The sequence below is a fragment of the Letharia lupina genome (assembly GCF_014066315.1).
Source record: "Letharia lupina isolate WasteWater1 chromosome Unknown contig_22, whole genome shotgun sequence".
NCBI classification, from domain to species: domain Eukaryota; kingdom Fungi; phylum Ascomycota; class Lecanoromycetes; order Lecanorales; family Parmeliaceae; genus Letharia; species Letharia lupina.
This window is the reverse complement of record NW_023502991.1, coordinates 662,126-679,971: the sequence shown is the minus strand read 5'-3', so window position 1 is coordinate 679,971 and position 17,846 is coordinate 662,126. Positions and strand designations below refer to the sequence as shown.

At 50.1% G+C, this 17,846-nt stretch overlaps 4 protein-coding genes across 4 annotated transcripts; 1 reads left to right on the top strand and 3 right to left on the bottom strand.

Annotated features, from left to right (window-relative positions):
• Positions 1 to 2,343: 2,343 nt before the first annotated feature.
• On the top strand, positions 2,344 to 6,108 carry HO133_005844 (uncharacterized protein; the record flags this gene model as incomplete). Its single annotated transcript, XM_037296749.1, has 7 exons — positions 2,344 to 2,505; positions 2,599 to 2,796; positions 2,866 to 3,079; positions 3,155 to 3,442; positions 3,496 to 3,669; positions 3,821 to 4,281; positions 4,390 to 6,108. The coding sequence occupies 7 exons, from the start codon at positions 2,344 to 2,346 to the stop codon at positions 6,106 to 6,108; spliced, it is 3,216 nt and encodes a 1,071-aa protein (XP_037147930.1).
• A 981-nt stretch (positions 6,109 to 7,089) lies between these two features.
• Positions 7,090 to 10,146, bottom strand: HO133_005843 (uncharacterized protein; the record flags this gene model as incomplete). Its single annotated transcript, XM_037296748.1, has 2 exons — positions 7,090 to 10,056; positions 10,111 to 10,146. 2 exons carry the CDS (start codon positions 10,144 to 10,146, stop codon positions 7,090 to 7,092), a joined length of 3,003 nt encoding a protein of 1,000 aa, XP_037147929.1.
• Positions 10,147 to 12,068: 1,922 nt separating this feature from the next.
• On the bottom strand, positions 12,069 to 13,156 carry HO133_005842 (uncharacterized protein; the record flags this gene model as incomplete). The annotated part of the gene is made up of 3 exons (XM_037296747.1): positions 12,069 to 12,576; positions 12,816 to 12,923; positions 13,041 to 13,156. 3 exons carry the CDS (start codon positions 13,154 to 13,156, stop codon positions 12,069 to 12,071), a joined length of 732 nt encoding a protein of 243 aa, XP_037147928.1.
• A 346-nt stretch (positions 13,157 to 13,502) lies between these two features.
• On the bottom strand, positions 13,503 to 17,625 carry HO133_005841 (uncharacterized protein; the record flags this gene model as incomplete). The annotated part of the gene is made up of 10 exons (XM_037296746.1): positions 13,503 to 13,589; positions 13,651 to 14,178; positions 14,231 to 14,469; positions 14,524 to 14,927; positions 15,005 to 15,492; positions 15,543 to 15,645; positions 16,091 to 16,628; positions 16,686 to 16,748; positions 16,809 to 17,046; positions 17,104 to 17,625. The coding sequence occupies 10 exons, from the start codon at positions 17,623 to 17,625 to the stop codon at positions 13,503 to 13,505; spliced, it is 3,210 nt and encodes a 1,069-aa protein (XP_037147927.1).
• Positions 17,626 to 17,846: the final 221 nt, after the last annotated feature.

The window sequence follows — 17,846 nt, the reverse complement described above, 5'->3', positions numbered from 1 at the left end:
ACGATTGCGAAAGGTACCAAAACGAGGCTATGCACCCTTCAAGATGTAAAAATAAGGAAGATGATTGTCTGCGGATAGGACGGACGAGACAAGGAGATGAATACCTACCGTACACCACATTGGCCCAAGCAAGAAGATAGTCCGGCTTCCTGCATCCAGAGGCTGGAAGATCAACGTTGCATATGCAGTCCTGAAGGGGTTGAAGATGCAGAATCGGCTCACAGCCTTATGCAAGCCCAGGGGTATAAAAATAGACCGGAAGGAGGCAGACTATTGGAGTCGAACAGGTAACTTATCAATCGATTCAAGAGGGCCCCATGCACACCCAGACTTTCATTTTAAGAATTATACCATTAGTGAATTAGAACACCCTGTAAAGTGAAAGCTCGTCTTGAAGACTCCCGCTGTCAAATTATAAGGATTGGCAGGGAAGACGTTGTAATTCTTGCGATTATCGCCGGCCCTTTTTTCGCGTTCCGTTCTTTTTTCTTCGACCCGAGGCAAGCGTAAATGTGCATGAACTCCGCAATTGATGATTTTACATGTTGTGCAGCAAGGAGGGGGCTTTAGGACCTTCCCAGCACTTGCTTCAGCCTATTTCGCCCTGCTAGTATAAAAAAATCGATCCGAATGAGAGCCCCGGCAAAATCGAAGATTGAACGCCCTTTCTATCAGTCTTAACAACCCAATCATCAGTGGTCTAAACATAGAGCTTTCTGTATACAAGATGTTCTCCTCGAATACTACTACAATCGTTTCGTCGACAGTTCAAGTGTACCACGTATAGCAGTTGAGTTATCATTTTGCGGAATGCCTCAAATCATGATTCTCCTACCGCCACCATACGACACTGATTCGTGAGACGATGTTTCCTATGCTCTATGCTATAACGTCACTTAAGCAGAGCAGTGAAGTATCGTACAACATTACTCTGCAAGAGACAGTAGCTTCCCCGCTGCATTTGTCAGGGCACTCCAGCCGGTCATGTGACTGCACATCCTTCAAGCCATCGGTACTTGCGAGACCTGATACTCACTAGCCATGCTCCAACCTTGGGCCTCTGCCGTCATCATCTACACGATGGACTCCTTCCCCCCATAAAGCTTCTGACTTGCTGGACAGCCAGGCAAGAACTAACCTGAAAGCTCGACAGTCACAGCGAAATCCAGAACAGATGAGCGGAAGGTACCATCTGGACAGTCATCCTGGTCTTCCCTAATTCCGAAGCCGGAGTCGCTGTCGAATTTTATAGGTACTGAAAGGGAAAGAAGAACCCACTGCCGGTACCGACCGAAGTAGCTGCACCGCTGACCACAAGGGTCTTCTTCTTGGCGCTCCAGTGGGATCTGAGTGTTTGAGCCTGGACAAATGTAATATATGACTTCCAAGAGACACCGTTCGCAAAGTTTTTCCAGACCAATATCCATCTTAGACATTGCTATCGGCTCGTTTGCCAAAATGCTGGCTAGAGATCCACCTGTACTAGCACGTGATGCCGGCTACAAATATGTCTGGTAGTGTACTAGTACGCAGTATTCAGCCGAGCCAAGAGATCTCACAGTGTAGATTCCTACTCTCCTAGATAGTTCAGAAGCCTCTGGATAACTGGGTGACATGTTCGGACCTCCAAGTGATGGGGCGACATGTCTCGTATTCGCCGCAGTTTACCAGGAAGGAACTCTGAGCGGTAGATTGTATGTTTTGAGGATCGCTGTATGAGGAGAGAAACATCTTGCCCCCGTTACGCAAAAACTCAAAGGGTTGGGCAACTACGAAACACCTAGGAGACCGATCCCTGTCGGCTATCGGAACGTCTTCGTCGAGAAAGGTCAGCGTCTCTGCCATATCGAAGTAAGAGGATATAGCAAGAGTCTTGTATAGAATTTGGTCGGTCTCAATAGGCTCTCTCTCTCTCCTGAGAGAGAAAGGATGACGGTTGTGGCCAAATGAGCCCTAAATGATGGTCCTGTTACCGAAGGGAAAACAACAGTGTGCCAAAATGGAAAGGACGAAGCCACAACGATTTCCCGCCACCCTCTCTTAACAACATGCTCTACGGTAGAGCAGGAAAGACCAATTTAAGAGTGCGATCAAACAGATCGGCTTATACAATGTTGGACTATCAAGGGGTAACTTGGGTACGCGCTTGGTTGTCCTATGGTGGAGGCGCTAAGCTGTCCAACGGAATAATTTCGGCTCGAACCCCGCCGCCAGCGACCTAAACACGCTAGGAGGACTCAATCTGCTGGCTACCTTTGCTCACTCACTTCCATCTCAGCGCCACTGCAATAACAGTAGTCCTGGACAGACAGATGATCATCACCTGCGCCGACGTCTATCACAATGTCTTCGATAGCGCCCATTCTTGTTCCGGAACTCTCGACATCTAGCGGCAACAATGCCGCAAACATAGACTTGTGGGAGCAAGCTTTGACTACTCTTAGTGCCGAGGATCGAAAGCAGTTTAAAGATCCTTCATCGAGTATGCTTGACGTTCTGAAGAACGTATGTTAACGATTTTCCATAAAGCGAGCGAACAGCGCTTCCGTGGCTTATGAAACCCACGTCTAACGTGCTGATCTGTGCTTCGTCGACAAGGTTCAGGAAGCTACAGAAAGCAGAAAGAATGATTGCCTCTCAAAAGGCTGGAGGCTTTATCGTAACAAGAATGGTGAAGAGGTCAAGCTCCGACATGTCCTTGAAAAGATCTCCATATGGGTCAAGGAATTCATCAAGATCATTGACATGGGAGTTTTGTTGGATCAGAGTGGCTACGCCGCTTTGCCGTGGGCAACCGTGAGATATCTCACCACGGTAGGGTGACATACCACAGAGCTCAAGATCTGCTGATGCTGAAGAGCATAGATCGGATTTTCAGATATCGATGAGTTAAGCAACGTTGTGGAAGGAATTGAGTCCGTTTCTAGCCTTATCACGCGGTACACTATAGTTGAAAAGCTTTATCTATACCAAAACTGCGACGCGGAATTAGGACTTCTCGAAGCCATCACGAAGCTCTACGCAGCTATACTTACCTACTTGGCAAAAGTCAAGGTTTACTGTACTGGAAATGCTTGGAGTATGTGACCATAGCAGTCCAAGAACGCATGAATCCACGAGAGACAAGGAGTTCTATACTGATCCATGATCTCAGAAAGATTTGGCCGAAGCTTAATAGAGGCGATACGCAAGCAGAATGACGAATTGCGGGCGAAGATCTCAGAGACTGAGGTCGAGAAATGGACAAAGTTGGTCGATGTGGAGCGTGAGCATGTCCTCTTCCCAACCACGTCGAACTTGGCTCATCATATGATAGTGCAACGGGCAATGAGAGAAGACACCACTACACGTGATCGGATACTCGGGGACACATTGATAGGACTCAACAAGCCTATGGTGCAGATGAGCGATCAGATATCTATAATTCAGGATAAGTTTAATAGTAGCTTCTTCTTCACTTGATTACTTCAGCCAGTAATACTGAGCTCTTGCCAGGAGAAGAGCGGTTAGAAGTCTTCCGCTGGATGTCCGCAATCGAATACAGAAGCCATCATGAGGATCTATCGAAAGGCTTACTAGACGAATCCGGCAAATGGTTACTCGAGAACCAGCATTTCATTGAGTGGGGACAGTCGAGCGTGTCCTCCATACTCTGGCTCCACGGAATACGTAAGTGCCCTTCCTACAGTACCATTTACCTGTGACTAATCTAAGCACAGCTGGTTCGGGGAAGACTAGACTCGTGTAAGCTGTTGGTTTCCTAAAGCTCAATCCAACATAATTTCCTTTGGAGGACTTGTGGTATTTTTTTCACTATTAGCAGCGCCGCACATGCTGAGTTTGAGGCCCTGGATCAGAGCGACCGTCATCAACACTGTGTTTGATGCAAACTCGGACTCTTCTATTGCCTTTTTCTACTGCGCAAGAAGCACCGCGGAGCCAGAACGCGCCAAGCCTGCTGAGATCATGGGTGCCCTACTAAGACAGCTTGCCTGCTCCAAACCAGATCTGCCCGTCAAGGAACCTGTTGCAAAAGAGTATGAAGCCCGGAGGAATAAGGCTGAAGAGGATTGTTCCGCGCTCAAGAAGTTGACAGTACAGGACTGCACCAGGTTGATCATTGAACTCACCAAGATTCACCCGGCAACAATCATCATTGATGCTCTCGACGAATGTGAAGAAAATAAACGTCACGAGCTTTTGGAAGCCTTGGACGAGATCATTAGCAATTCTGCGGAAGTTGTGAAAGTGTTTGTTTCTAGTCGCGGTGACATTGATATCGTGAGTAGTGTCCTTGTGACATTATGTCTTTGGCTCTGAATATAGACATACATGAATGTCTATAGATTCGAGCTGAGACGTGCCTGCTAACAAACACCATTTCTCTAGAAATTGCATCTGGAAGGATCCAAAAATATCTCAATCAGCGTGGAGAATAACACCAGCGATATCGCGCGCTTTGTCCAATCAGAAGTAGATCGTCTGATCTCGAAGCGACTTCTTTTGGACGGCAAGGTGTCCCCAAACTTCAAACGCAAGATGATCGAGACTCTCATCGACGGTGCTCAAGGGATGTTTAGGTGGGTGGAAATGTCGCTAGAGGCCCTAAAGAGGATCAAGTTCCTCCCAGACTTCAAGAAAGCCCTTGGCCAGCTCCCGTCGGAGCTTTCCGGCCTGTACGACATTATCTACGCGCAGATAGACCAGACCGAGACACACGGACGGGATGTAGCAGTTCAGACACTGAAATGGTTGCTATGTGCCCAGCGCCTGTTATCTGCTGAGGAGCTCGTTGCCGCGGTGTATAAAGTCGACGAGGACATGTCTTCGGATTCGGATGAAGGTTCTGAGTCTGAAAACGAGCAATTGCAGTCGCCCGAAAATGACATTCTTCGGCTTTGCCGCAACCTGGTTGTCTTTGATTCTGAGCAAGCTATTTTCCGCTTCGCGCACCAATCTGTTCGCGAGTACCTCCTGAAGCGGCCACATTACACGGCTACGGAACAGCATGCGCTTGTTACAGAGAGATGCCTAGATGTGTATCTGACTGATTCGCTGCATGGTTCCATCGCTCGAAATATGGAGCGGCAGAATGACGTTCTTAAGTCCTATGCAGAAGTGTACTGGCCAGTACATTACAAGAATGTCGGGAAGCATAGATCCAATGAGCTGGAGACAAGAGTATCGCGATTTACAGGGGGAGTCGAAGGAAGGTCGCTCCCATACGTGCAGTGGATATCTGACATTCGTTGTAAATATGGAGATCTCAGAGGGTGGAATGTGAACAGAAGGTTGGGGCTAGACTGGGATGATCGCCTAGGCTATAGAATACTTGTCGCAGCATCTCGACCAGATACACTTCTGGCTGCGGCATCTGCTTTTGGGATCCTTTCCTTCTTTGAAGGCCCTGAGCTGTCCTCAACAGACTGGAACCAATGCCAAACATCACAAAACGCCAAGTTTTCTTTGCTGTCCATTGCCGCGAGGGAAGGCCACTATCACCTGGCGCGGCTGCTTCTTGACAAAGGAGCTCACGTCAACGCTCGAGACAGATATCATGAGAACGCTCTGGCAGCGGCGTCTTATGAAGACCATAACCATATCGTGCAGCTGCTCCTTGACAACGGAGCCGAGATCAACTCCCAAAGTGAAGATTACGGCAATGCTCTGCAAGCGGCGTCGTCGAAAGGTCACGGCCATACCGTGCTGCTACTGCTGGACCAAGGCGCCGATGTCAATACTCAAGGCACATCCAACGAGCCCGCTCTGCAAGTGGCGTCTTCCGAAGGTCACGATAATATCGTGCACGTATTGCTCGATCGCGGCGCCGACGTCAACGCTCAAGGCGGATACTACGGCAGCGCTCTGCAGGCGGCGTCGCACAAAGGCCACGATGGGATCGTGCGGGAGTTGCTCGACCGGGGGGCCGATGTCAACGCTCAATGCGGTCGCTATTGGAACGCTCTGCAGGCGGCGTCCCGGAGGGGTCATGAACGGATCGTGCGGATGTTGCTCGATCGAGGCGCCGATGTCGACGGGCACACTTTGAGAGCGGCGTCGAGTGGCGGTCATGATCATATCGTACAGCTGCTCCTTGTCTATGTTTGAGTCGGTTTTGATTGTCGGTGTGCATCCTGAGACTATCAACGAACAGGCCTTCCCGCAGATAGTCTGTAGATGCGTATACGAGTACAACCCGATCAAGCTTTAAGAACGATGTTGGAAACCTACGCCTCGGGGAAAATCTACATCCTCGATCCAGGCGCGTAGCCAGAAAAAGGCGTCGCTCGTCTCCAAGAACCATCGCCATCATACCTGCAAGGGTAGCTATCAACCAACGCATTCAATCTTCTCGATCCAAGACCTTCCAACAGAAAGCGCCCAACCCGTCTCGATCCCCACCCACCAAACCCCGCCAAAATAAAAAGTCGAGGAACTTCCTCCCCGAGAACTTGCAATCCATCCCCCTCCTTCTACCCACCACTTCCCCTCCTCCCTCCTTCCTCCTCCCACACACACCCCGCCACGCCTCCCTGCACCGCGACCAATCACGCCGCGTAGGGATGCGACAACGAGTCAAACTATCACACGGGATAAACGAACCTCCCTCTTTCTTTCTTTCTTTCTTTCACCGGGATTCATCATCGTACCGGGGGGGGAGGGGGGCCGATGCCGGTTTGGAGTGGCCTGAGATTTTCCGAGTCGATCGGTGTGGGTGGGTTGCGTCGCTTGGCCGGAAGTGGGTATCGTGGTTTTCGTGTCTCCGAAGGAGGAAAATCCATATGTGTCCCCTCGTTCGGCCCTTCACGGGGATGCGGCGGGGAGTTCCTTCCACTGGGAGTCATCATCGGAGGGCTGAAGTTCCCGCGTCAGACGAGGCGGGAAAGCGAGCCTGAGATTATTTGCAGTTCTTGCAGAGTGCGATGTCGTCAATCTTCTTTCTGCTTCCGGTTTTTACCACCCCGCTGCTACTGCTCCTACTTTACAAGAGAGGCAAGCGTAGGTCGAGAAAAAGTGACATAGAGTGACATTTTATTACACGTCACTGTAATGTTATCTTACATGCTCCATCAAAGCCAAGTTGGGGCGTCACAAATCGAAAATCTTCTCTACCTCTTCCCATTCACTGTTCTTTCGCTTCTCCCAATAATCGTCCTGCCCAGCCCTCGCAACCCACACCTCCTCTCCACTCCCATCGCCACCCTCAACCTTTTCAAACCATTTGGGCGTCCAAGAACTACCCTCATCCTCCATGGTCCTCCTCCTCTTTCTCTGCGCTTCTTCCAGCTTTCCCTTCAGCACCTCAGCTTCATCGAAGTCGCCATCTTCAGCTGCACGCTGATCTGGTCGAAGTCTGCTATCAGTAGGCGGCAATTTCCCCTTCTCAATGGGCGTGATTTCGTTCAGGGATGCAGCGAAAGTGGTGAAACCATAGCGTTTTGCGGCGTCCGGAACTAGCTCAGCAGCACTCCAGATCGGAGGTTCACTCGTCCTAGAGTTGCCATTCTCTGTGGCGGTCAGGGAAGAAGTCCACTTTCCAACCAAGCCAAGAGGTTGCTCGTCGCCATAGGAATCGTAGGTCTGGACAGCGACATCCTCACTGCGGCCGGAGAACATGCCCTTGGTTTTGAAAGTAATGACTGCTTTTTCCCCCGTAGCTTCGTTGACAATGGTCATGTTTCCTACAGGCTCAACGTATTTCTCGCCTGCAATAATGTTGCGGAGAAAGCTCGATCCAGGGGCCCAGCTGAATCTGTCGCCCGTTGAATGCAAGATGACACGAACCTTACCCTCTGTGATCAGCTCTGCGGATTTGCCCCAGAACTTCTGTGTAGGTAAGGGAGACTGAGTGAGCGTCCAATGTTCGCTCTCGGCTTGGTAAGCCATGCGCACCGGGCGATGGGAGACCTTTTCTGCGAGAAATCGTAATCCACGATCTTCGCGTACAAGCTCGAACGTTTCACCAAGCATAGGATTGAAGGGTTTGCGGATAGCACGTTCTTTGACACGGATACTGGAAAGATTCGAGACGGCGAAAGCTGTTACGTAGATCAGACGTTCGATACTCGATCTAGGCTTGTTTGCAGCGTCGTCTAAGAGAGTGGAGTACTCGACAACTTCAGCGAAGCGTTGAAGAGCGGATATCGGTTCATTTGCGGTGACTGGCATTGATATCGTGGAAAGGTCTTTGCCAACATTTTTGCGCATGAAGGAGACCAGGCTGGGTGGAGTGCCGGTAGGAGCAGTTACGGCATTTCTACGCTTGACCCACTGCGCTGGGAGAGGTGTTAAAGACTTTGGTTTTGAAGGGAATGCTGGTGTAGCTTTCCCCGATTCTGCGCTGTGCTGGCCTGGGACGGTAGGCTCATCGACCTCGCTGGCAGAGGCCGACTCTTCGTCGGTGGCAAAACCACGGTCTGCCTCTTCGCCTTCGTCTTCAGTTTCATGATGGATATCCAGCAATAGCGAAACATTGCCTCCTTCGGCGTCGAAGAACTCATCATCCCCTTGGGTGTCTATGCTCTGTCGAGAGGTGGTAGGAGGGATCACTGGCGCGCGGCGCTGCTTGGTCTCTGCGATGAGACGGCTAAAATTTGCCACGATCGAATCAAGATCGCGGAGAAGTGATAAGCATCGGTCGTGCACACTCTCCTCTTCCAGATGACTCTGTAGGGTTTTCCCGAAAGAAGATGTCCTGATTGGAGTCGGACGAGATACTTTTACTGATGGCGTCGAAGGCGTTGCCGATACACTTCGATACATTCCCGGCATTGGCTTATCAGTAGTTGGCTTGCGCTTCCAGAAAGGCCTCCGATCGCCCTCGGCAAAATTCCCACTAGGCAAGCTCTGTTCGGCAGGGCTTCCACTGGTACTCGACGCTGCGGAGATTGGGGCCGAGTCTACTCGGCCAAGTGCTGGATCAATAGGCGTGTGCGTCTGAGTCTGGGGTAGGTACTTCGGATCCGTATCTATGGCCAATGATTTGGCAGCGTCTCGCGATTCTCTTACTTTAGCCACCAGATCTTCGACCTTCGCCCAATGCCATTCTTCCTCTGGACTGGTGCGCGCGGCTGATGTAATTCTCCCATGCATATCTAATCGTGTTGCAGACGCCGGCGTGGTGGGACTTGCACATGATCTTGCAAGCTCCAAGGCCCGTTTCCATGCGTCGAAGTCTTTTTGGTTACCAGCCTTGAGGTGCCATATTTCGGCTCCTGAATCGATACTGATCTGTCTGGTCTTGGCGTTGGCTCCTATTGCAGCCATCGACAAAGGCACTGCCCCTCTCACTGCCTGTGTTCTGCGATTCTGGTAGTAGGAGAGAGTAGAGGATGTGTAGTCCAGAGAGAAAAATCTGCGCGCCCAACCCTGGTTCTTCTTGCGGCGTTTCTTCTGCAGCACTCCAGTGAAGAAGTTTGAGCCTGACCCGCTGTGACCTTCTCGCTGACGTTTGTATTTACACTCGTCTGAACCTTGCTGGGCTGCTGAATTGGAGGAGCCATTCTGGGTGGCAGGACCCGAGGACTCGCGCTTCATAGGTACTTTCCTAGCGTTCGAGGTATCTTTAAGGCTTGTCACGCTCTCGGCAGATCCCCCTTGTACGTGATGTATGTGGTGATTCGACTGTGGAGGACAACCGGTGGGGTATGTTAACAAGACGAAAGTTGCCGACTTGGCGAATGATTTGGCAAAGGTATTATCGAAGACCAGAGCGTACATCGCCCCTTCGTTTTGGGGTACATCATATGTTCCTGTCGATACTCTGTTCGCTTCGCATGTTCCATACCAAGACACTGGCTTGAGTCCTATACTCTTCAGCTTCTCGGTTGCGGTGGATGATGAGTTCTTAGATGAATGAGCTTCCTGGAGCGCATCTTCGGGACGAACGCTTGGGGTGGGCGGTGGCTCGAAGGTAGATGATGGAAGGTTTGGGGTAGGAGCCTGGCCAGAGCCAGGGTGCTTGAAGATGCCGAAATTGATAGATTTCTTGTCCGGCCGAATACTCCAGGAGATTGTATGCTCGGATTTGACATTAACCCAGCGGACAAGGTATGACTAAATGAGTGATAATCAGCAGAGGCTGAGGGTACATATCCAATCCCTCCTCACCTTGCTATGTATCTCGAGCTGCTCCATGCCCGCCATGGTGGTTTCTCTTGCAATACAGGGTTTGCGATCAAATATCAAGGGTAGGCTTTGGGAATTGCCAGTAGGGGGAAGCTGATTTGAGGCATTTTTGGTAAAACGCAGCTCAGGAGAAAAATCCGGTTTGCAGACAATAATGTCCTCAAGAGTAAACATGGACATGCTCGTATGGCCCGCATGCCAAGCCGGAGGATCAGCCTTTTCTAAAGTCCGCCCGACTTCCTCCGACACGCTAGGGAAATTCGAGCTTATGCAAGTCAGTTCCTGTCTCTTGAATCACTGGTAGCTACTATTGAAGCATAAGTCGAGAGAGGACTTTGATCCTACTCTACCTCCATTGTGTACTTGCCCGATATCAGGCCGCCATCTATAACACGAATTGCAAGACAACGCAGAATGACGAAGGCACACGCTTTCTGCGGGGAACAGCCAGAAGACAGTTGCATGGACCGAAATGGCATATGAACGAGTATGTCCGCGAGAGATCTTTCGAACTGATGGCGTATTCCACAGAAAGCCAGATATACAGGCTTAGCAGAGGCACTCAACGACTTGAGCATCGATTCTAGGTAGGAAGTGCAGTGGCTGTTTCCGGATCAGAATGGGATGGTCTCATGTTGCTAGACTCTAGAAAATATTGACTCAAACATTCACGACACCCGAATACGACCGCCCCAAGCAGCAATAGCAACAACATGTATGCCTTCTTTATCACACCAGCATCTCATAGTGTGAGAGCGATGTCAAGAACTCGAAGGCAATCGCGAAGTAAATCCAAGAGCAAGGATTCATTTGTCGAGGACGTGTAGGTGTACCGGCTGACTGATGTATCAGTCAAGCATTTTGTGATGATCGTAGTCTACGAATCATTTGCATCTGGCCCTGGCGGGGCCGGGTGTGCTTGCCCTCAACGGTGAGGGAGGAACGAAATGTATGCAGTTTTACAAGCGCAACTTTATTCCCATTTTCTTATGAAAAACTGTCATCTTGCTTGGCAATGTTAGCAATAGTAACAATCTGTGAGAAAGTTGGGAATGTATGACCTCGGAGATGAAATACTCTCAGTCACAGTAAGAAAAGGAAAGCTTGATCGATCTGACCGGAAGCTCTTTTGATGTCTAGCCAAGAGGATCGAGCAAAAGTGGTGCATAAAAGGGGAGAATAAGCAGGCCAAACTCGCAAGAAAACCCCCAACTTTCACTACATCCCGGAGCCCTATCCTGCAATCACACAAGTTGTCGGAATTAGAAGTGACAATGCTAAGAGCTCAGGTCTTTTCATTCTTGCACACTTTTGTGGGCATCATCCAGAACCAGTTGCTTATTCACCTCCAAAAACCCCTAAACATAGAGTATTCGACCGACGCAACGCATCTCTCCTTCACTCAAAAGGACGCTATTGGAGGTCCATTTCCTTACAATCGTAGCGGTTTTCCGGCAGCGCACCTCCTGAGGCTTCAAAACTTCAAAACTTTGGGACTGCCCCTCTGCATGACTTTTACATGTACGCCCATGCATCCCCCCAAGTGCCCTTGGACTCGTCGGCACTGAGCTCCCCGTGGACCAAACCAGTTTTCTCGCTCTACCTTTACCTCGAGAAGATGCGCCTCGAGGTAGAATTTGGCTCAGGTGCACTGTCATCTCGAGGACAGGTATCGCTTATCGAGGATGGGTCTCTGCATCTCTCGTTATTTGGCTCGTTAGCTGACCCGTGGTATACGAGACCACCACTGAGCTTTGGAATTACCGAGTGCATTTTCTGTCTTTGCTTGTTTGTGGCAAGTATTACACCGGTGTGAGCAGATTAATTAGTCAGCAGAATAGCTTAACAGCAGTGTAACGATGTGAGAGGCTTGGTATGTGAGGACTATGTAGTGTGATACTGTTAGAATTCTATAGCGGAATATGTGTCTATCATGGCCTTCACAGGACCTCTCTGTCCCATGGCAGTCTTCCCTCATAGACCTCTTCCCCATCTGCACCACCCTTCCACTCCAACAGCCCGTCTACACTCTCCTCCTTTCCTTTTCCCACCGCCTCGAATGCACTATGCTCCCACCCTCTCCTCTCCCTCTTCGCCCCAAGCACGCTACCCACTCCATACAGATCACGTTCCCAAACTCCATAACCTCTCTCCCTCTCTCCCTGCTCCAGCACACATCTTGGCGTCACATCTTCCGGCGGATCGATGCCGGTATATGTGAATCTGGACAGGGGCCAGCGTATAGCACGACAGTGCAACTCGAGAAAGCGAGCGCGTTTGAAGGCGTGAGATATGAGCGTTATCTGGGTGGGGTAATTGGAAGTGAGGGTGTGGAAGTGGAGGATGGAGAAGAGAAGGTTCTGGTAGGAGTCTGTTGCGTGGATTTCTGCCGATATGCGCTCGTGATGTTGGGGCGAGAGGCGGTATGCGAGGTCCTGGGCTCGGAAACTGTCAGTGAAGTAAATCTTTCTTCGGGATGTTTCCTGACCGTTCGAAGAAGGAAGGCAAAGGAACATGTTGTCAAGGACAGCAGGACATCAACACGAGGCAACCGGCTGTGAGCTTGAGCTCGGAGAGGATGTACCAAGTATGATTCACCCTCACTCAACGGCGTTCTGTTCTGCTTAGTGGCACCGCTACCGCTTCTCAGCCAATCTTCGAGGACATCGCTGCGGAATTTAAGTCACCCAGAGAACACCAGCAGCGAGCTCGACTCCTCCTTCAACGCTTTCAGCCCAGCTTTGATATGCCCCATAAAAGTTGGTGTTTCGCCACTTTGGAATGACTCGATCGCCCTGCCGAAACTGAGTTAGTAAAGACGAAACGAGCGAGTTGATTAAGTGGAATAGCTGCAAACGCTTGTTGTAGGAGTCTGGGAATAGCCGGATGATAGAAATTGGGAATGAAAATACCACTCAGACTCGTCTTGCCCACTCGTTGGCCCGCCAAGCCATATGGCGTGGCCACATACTACGATCAGATGCGTAATAGACTCACTCAACTTAGAGTTGACATCGAAATGGGACATTGTTGACTGAATGAGTTAATTTGGACAGGTCTACGTCAATTCTCCCCACACAAATAGATTATCCAGGAGAAAAAGCGAAGCACGCGTTGATGCAACAAAGGTTCTCTTGACTTGGCTATGATACAAATGGTACAGAGCTTGGTAAAATGCCAGCTCAAAACAGTTGTCCTCGGTGGAACAATAATGAAGAAATGAAGAAGCCTTGAAGTGGAGGATGCCACTATGCCGCTAATGTGAGCTCCCGGGCCGGAGCCTAGAAACGCCGAACGCTATGCAGCGAAAATGCTAAAATGATGCTGGCCAATGTAGGATCAGAATTCTAGAAAGTGGTGACAAAGGTCCGTAATCATTCATGTAGAAAGGTGCACTCATCCCCCTTTCGACATTTGCCTTCTTGGAAAAATTTGCAAGGAAGTCGAGGTGGACCGTAATACTAGTGGACGGTCAGTATCAAATTATCAATTGACCGGGGTCACAGAGTTGAGAGGACGTACTGGCTTCTTGCCCTGACCGGCCCCTTGTCGAGGTCTCTTGCCTTTGCCGTAGCCATAATCGCCGTCGTCTTGCTCGTACTGACGCTTGCGATCATTGTCGTTCTGGTATGAGTTGGGATACCCGTAGCCTTGCGTTTGCGGCGCCTGTGGTGCCGGCTGCCCACTACCTAAACCGGCTAGTATGGCTTGCAAATCGGGTACTGGGGCTGGTTGAGGTGCCCCGTACTGGCTTGGCTGCGTCATATTCGCCAGAGCTGCCTGTAGATTGAAGCCAGGCGCCGGCTGTTGCACAGGCTGAGGGACTTGCATTTGCGGAGTCTTTTGCTGATTGTTGGCATTTGCAAACTGTGCAAAGATGGCCTCAAGGCCTGTTGAAGCAGCAGGTGCGGCTGGCGGTGGTTGTGGCTGCGGCGCCGGAGCTTGCTGTTGACTACTCAGAATACGAAAAAGGGCAGATATATCAGGCGTTGGCGGCTGAGCAGCGACTGCTTGACGGTTCTCTCCTGCAAGATACTGGGCTTCGCGTGTCTGGACTACTTGTAAGCAATACGGATATACTTTGCAATCAAAAAGGACACACCTTGGTCTGTTCAGCCGGCGGTCCAAAGCTGTCTTCCATTAAGGTGTCGCCAGTAAAGGGATCTGAGGGTTCTCGAGGTGAAGATGGAATATCCGATGGGGTTGTATAGATGACCATGAGGGTAGAAAACTCCCGTTGCTCCTGGGCCGTCCGCTCATCGCTCTTTACTTCAGCTTTCCCGCCACGGCTGGTATAATTTCGAGCTAGTTCGCTAGGATCGATGACGCTGAAGTCGACCTCTGTATATCAAAGTCAGAATAAATGTTCTATGCAAAGTGAGCTTTGCAAATCACCTTTAGGAGTGACCCAATCTGGTAGCACTTCGTCGGGAGGCTCATAGTCCTCGTCCTCATCCATAAGATCAAGATCTCTGTGCATCTTCAACATTTGACCTTCTCCTCTACTATCGCCGACATCGCGGACTTGGCTGTCTTCGTGACCAAGTTCCTCATCCGGGTCGTGCACGAACTCTCGTATTTGGACTAGATCATCATCTTTGAAAGAGACCCTGAGTTTGCGGCGCTGTTCTTTGCGGAGTCGTTTTTGCTTTTCTTCTGGCGTCTCTGGTTTTCGAGTCTCCTCGGATTTCACGGGTGCGGCCTCTGCTTGTTTATTGAGATTCGCCATCGTTGCAGCAAATGAAAAAGTCGGTTTCGGAGGCTCTGAGGCGAGCTCAGATTTAATCTCGGAGCCGGTACTGTCGATGTGTCAGAAAAAGTTTAGGCAGCAATACAGATCACCGGATCAGCGCATTGAAATCGATAGTGAGCTTACCTAGGCTTGCTATCTTTCAGCTTCGAAGAAGTCCCTGGCTTCTTTGATGCCGACTGCAAACTCGAGAAGAAGCCAGAAGGTTTAGCAGTAACAGTATTGGATTTCGCCTTCGTGGAAGACACATCGGCTGATGGCAGCTTTGCCCCTGCCTTTGCGTCGACCTTTGTTGATGGTTGGCGAGCTTCAGAGGCTGTTTTGCTCGCGACACCCTTTTCGCCCTTCTTGGCATCGATTGGCCGTGCATTTTTGGTCTCGTTGGAGCTAGAATTCCTTGCTCCTTCACCCAGTAGCTTTCCATTCGTTTCCTGGCCCAGCGCTGATTTTTCATCTGCAGTCTTCTGCTTCGAGACATCTGCAGCATTGTCTAGAACTTTCTGCGCAAACCTCTTCCCTTGGTCGTCTCCTCTTTTGATCAGTCTAGGGAGCACTTTTTCTATCTTTGTCAATTCCAAGATCGACTGATCGATTGTAGTGCATCGCGTCATGAGCTAGTAAGCATGAGCAAAATTCGTCGCTTGAGACCAATGATTAGACTGACCTCGAGGATGCTAGCGATGAAGCTCCCAGTATATTCACTATCCTTAAATCGGTCTGCGAGGAATTGATAGAACACAACTAGTAGGGCAGGATTTTCGCCTAGTCTATGGAGACGTTAGTCTCCAATTCTTGTGAGGCAGTCTATGTATGTATTTGTGAAGGCGTGAACATGCTTAGACCAGTCTGATGATAATCTTGGTCGTGCGTAATTATCGAGCTACTGCAAGCACCCACGACGGTACCATCTTAATAGCTATCAACGCACGCAAAGCGGGCGACAATCTCAAAATTCACGCCAATTTCCATTGGTCTATTACAAAACATTTGAGTTTGGTGCTGGGCGAAAAGCTCTCTCCATACACGACCGATTGGGCAGCAAGCTTATGGAGTGTCGCTCATTGAGTCCCACTCATGAGGCATTGAGATGGCTGACTGCCCTGTCAGGACGTCTTTTGCCGCTCGCCTACATCTGACTATCACAGCAGATCAAGACTTTCTGGTAGAGTGTGCGACAGCGAGAAGAAGAAGCTCAATAGGAAATACACGTACTTTTCAATGATGTCCGGATGACTGTGCTTGAGAGTCAGACTGATGCATGATTCTAGGAGGCGCCGTGATTCGACAACTCGACGCTCATACGTCTTGATGCTGGCTTGGTCTTTCTTCTCAATTGCTTGCTGCAGAGACGTAGTTTTTGCCTTCCATTTGTCGCGAATAGTTTTGAATATGTTCCAATACTCACCGAGGGCGGTGCGTATCACAGTGCCGGAAAGGCCTACATTCTTTCTGGCCCATACGGCTTTGATGACGTCGTACTCTATCGCTTTGCTGGGATCTGCCGGGCGATTCGCGGGAAGCGGCGAAGGTTCCTCCGGCTCAGGTACTTCTTCAGACTCAGAATAGTATTCCGATTCGTCCTCAGATTCAGACTCCGAAGATTCTGAAGGGGACATAGACTCGGCTACGGATCCATTATGCGCATGCGTGGAAGCTGCAGGAGTACGTGGACCGGACATCTTTGTCTCTGCGGTCTTGAGCTTCTTCAGAACAGGCTCCCGATCTCGAGGCCAGGGGTCTTTTCCTTTCTCTATAATCAATGTCAGCAATGAGATCTTGGTACACGTTGACAACGATTAGCACTAACCTAATTCGAGCAGACGTCTGAGCTCCCTCAAAGACTTTCTTCTCTTGAAGCGAGGTACGGTGGCTGCCAATCATGTCAGAAGACTCATGTTGAATGGAGATCGACCAGTCCTGTTTCGCTCACCTTTAGTTGTGCTGCGCGGTAGCGTACTACTGCCCACAAATGTAAAGCCATTGAGGTGTGTGGACTTTGTGGCGGCCGAAAGCTTCTGAGTAGGCCTGATATGTAAACCCTCGAGGAAAATGGTAGACGGTGGCGTCGCGGACGCGAGATTGATCCATTCTTGGTGGTTGGGAGCAGGGACTCCTGTCACAGAAGCTCGCCGTATGGGCATGGTGGGGCCATGCTGTGAGTGCTGAGGCTACCGGATGTCAGTCTGGGCCCTTTTGATCGAGTTTTCTGCAATTATGCAACATACCTGACGCGGTTCCTCGGTCTTTGTTGACGGGAATGGATAGTTCTGCAGCGCTTGAGGGGATATTGTCTCGTTATGCTGCGAGTACGCTGGGGGGGCGGAGTAGTCATACGGAGTGCCACTGTTCAATGGCATCTGACCATAGTTCAAAGCACTGTCGAATGGAGAGGCAGAAAATGCATGGCTCGTGTTGGGGTCGAAGCCAGAATAGCTGAAAGATGCGGGATTCCTTGAGTATATCTGGTCGTAATCGCTTGATTGGCCTCCATAGTTGGGCATGGGAAGCGAATTGGGAGACTGGTAAGGATTCTGTTGCCATTGCTGGTTTCCGTGATCGAAGCCATTGATTGGCTGCTGCTGTGCAGGATAGGCTTGAGGATTCCAAGACGAATCAAAGGCAGATTCATTATCGGTATGAACGAAAGAATTGAAAGGATCATTTTGGCCACTATTGAAACCATAGTTTCCTCCTGCTCTCGAAGCATTGTTTCCTCCATAATCCTGGCCCTGCTGTCGTGGATCCATTACGCTCTCCAAACGATAAAGATGTTCAGCCTTAGCGGGGTTTAACCTCTTCAAACTCCGGCACTAGGCATGTAGCTATGACCGATCTGGTAAGGCGTGGTGAGATTTTTCGTGAATACTTGTACGGCGGGTGCCTGCTCTGTCGGAAGATTTTGCTTTCAGGATCTGACGGTTTTTGGGACGTTTCTTGGCTGTGATGAACCGGCCGTAGCTATGCCGTT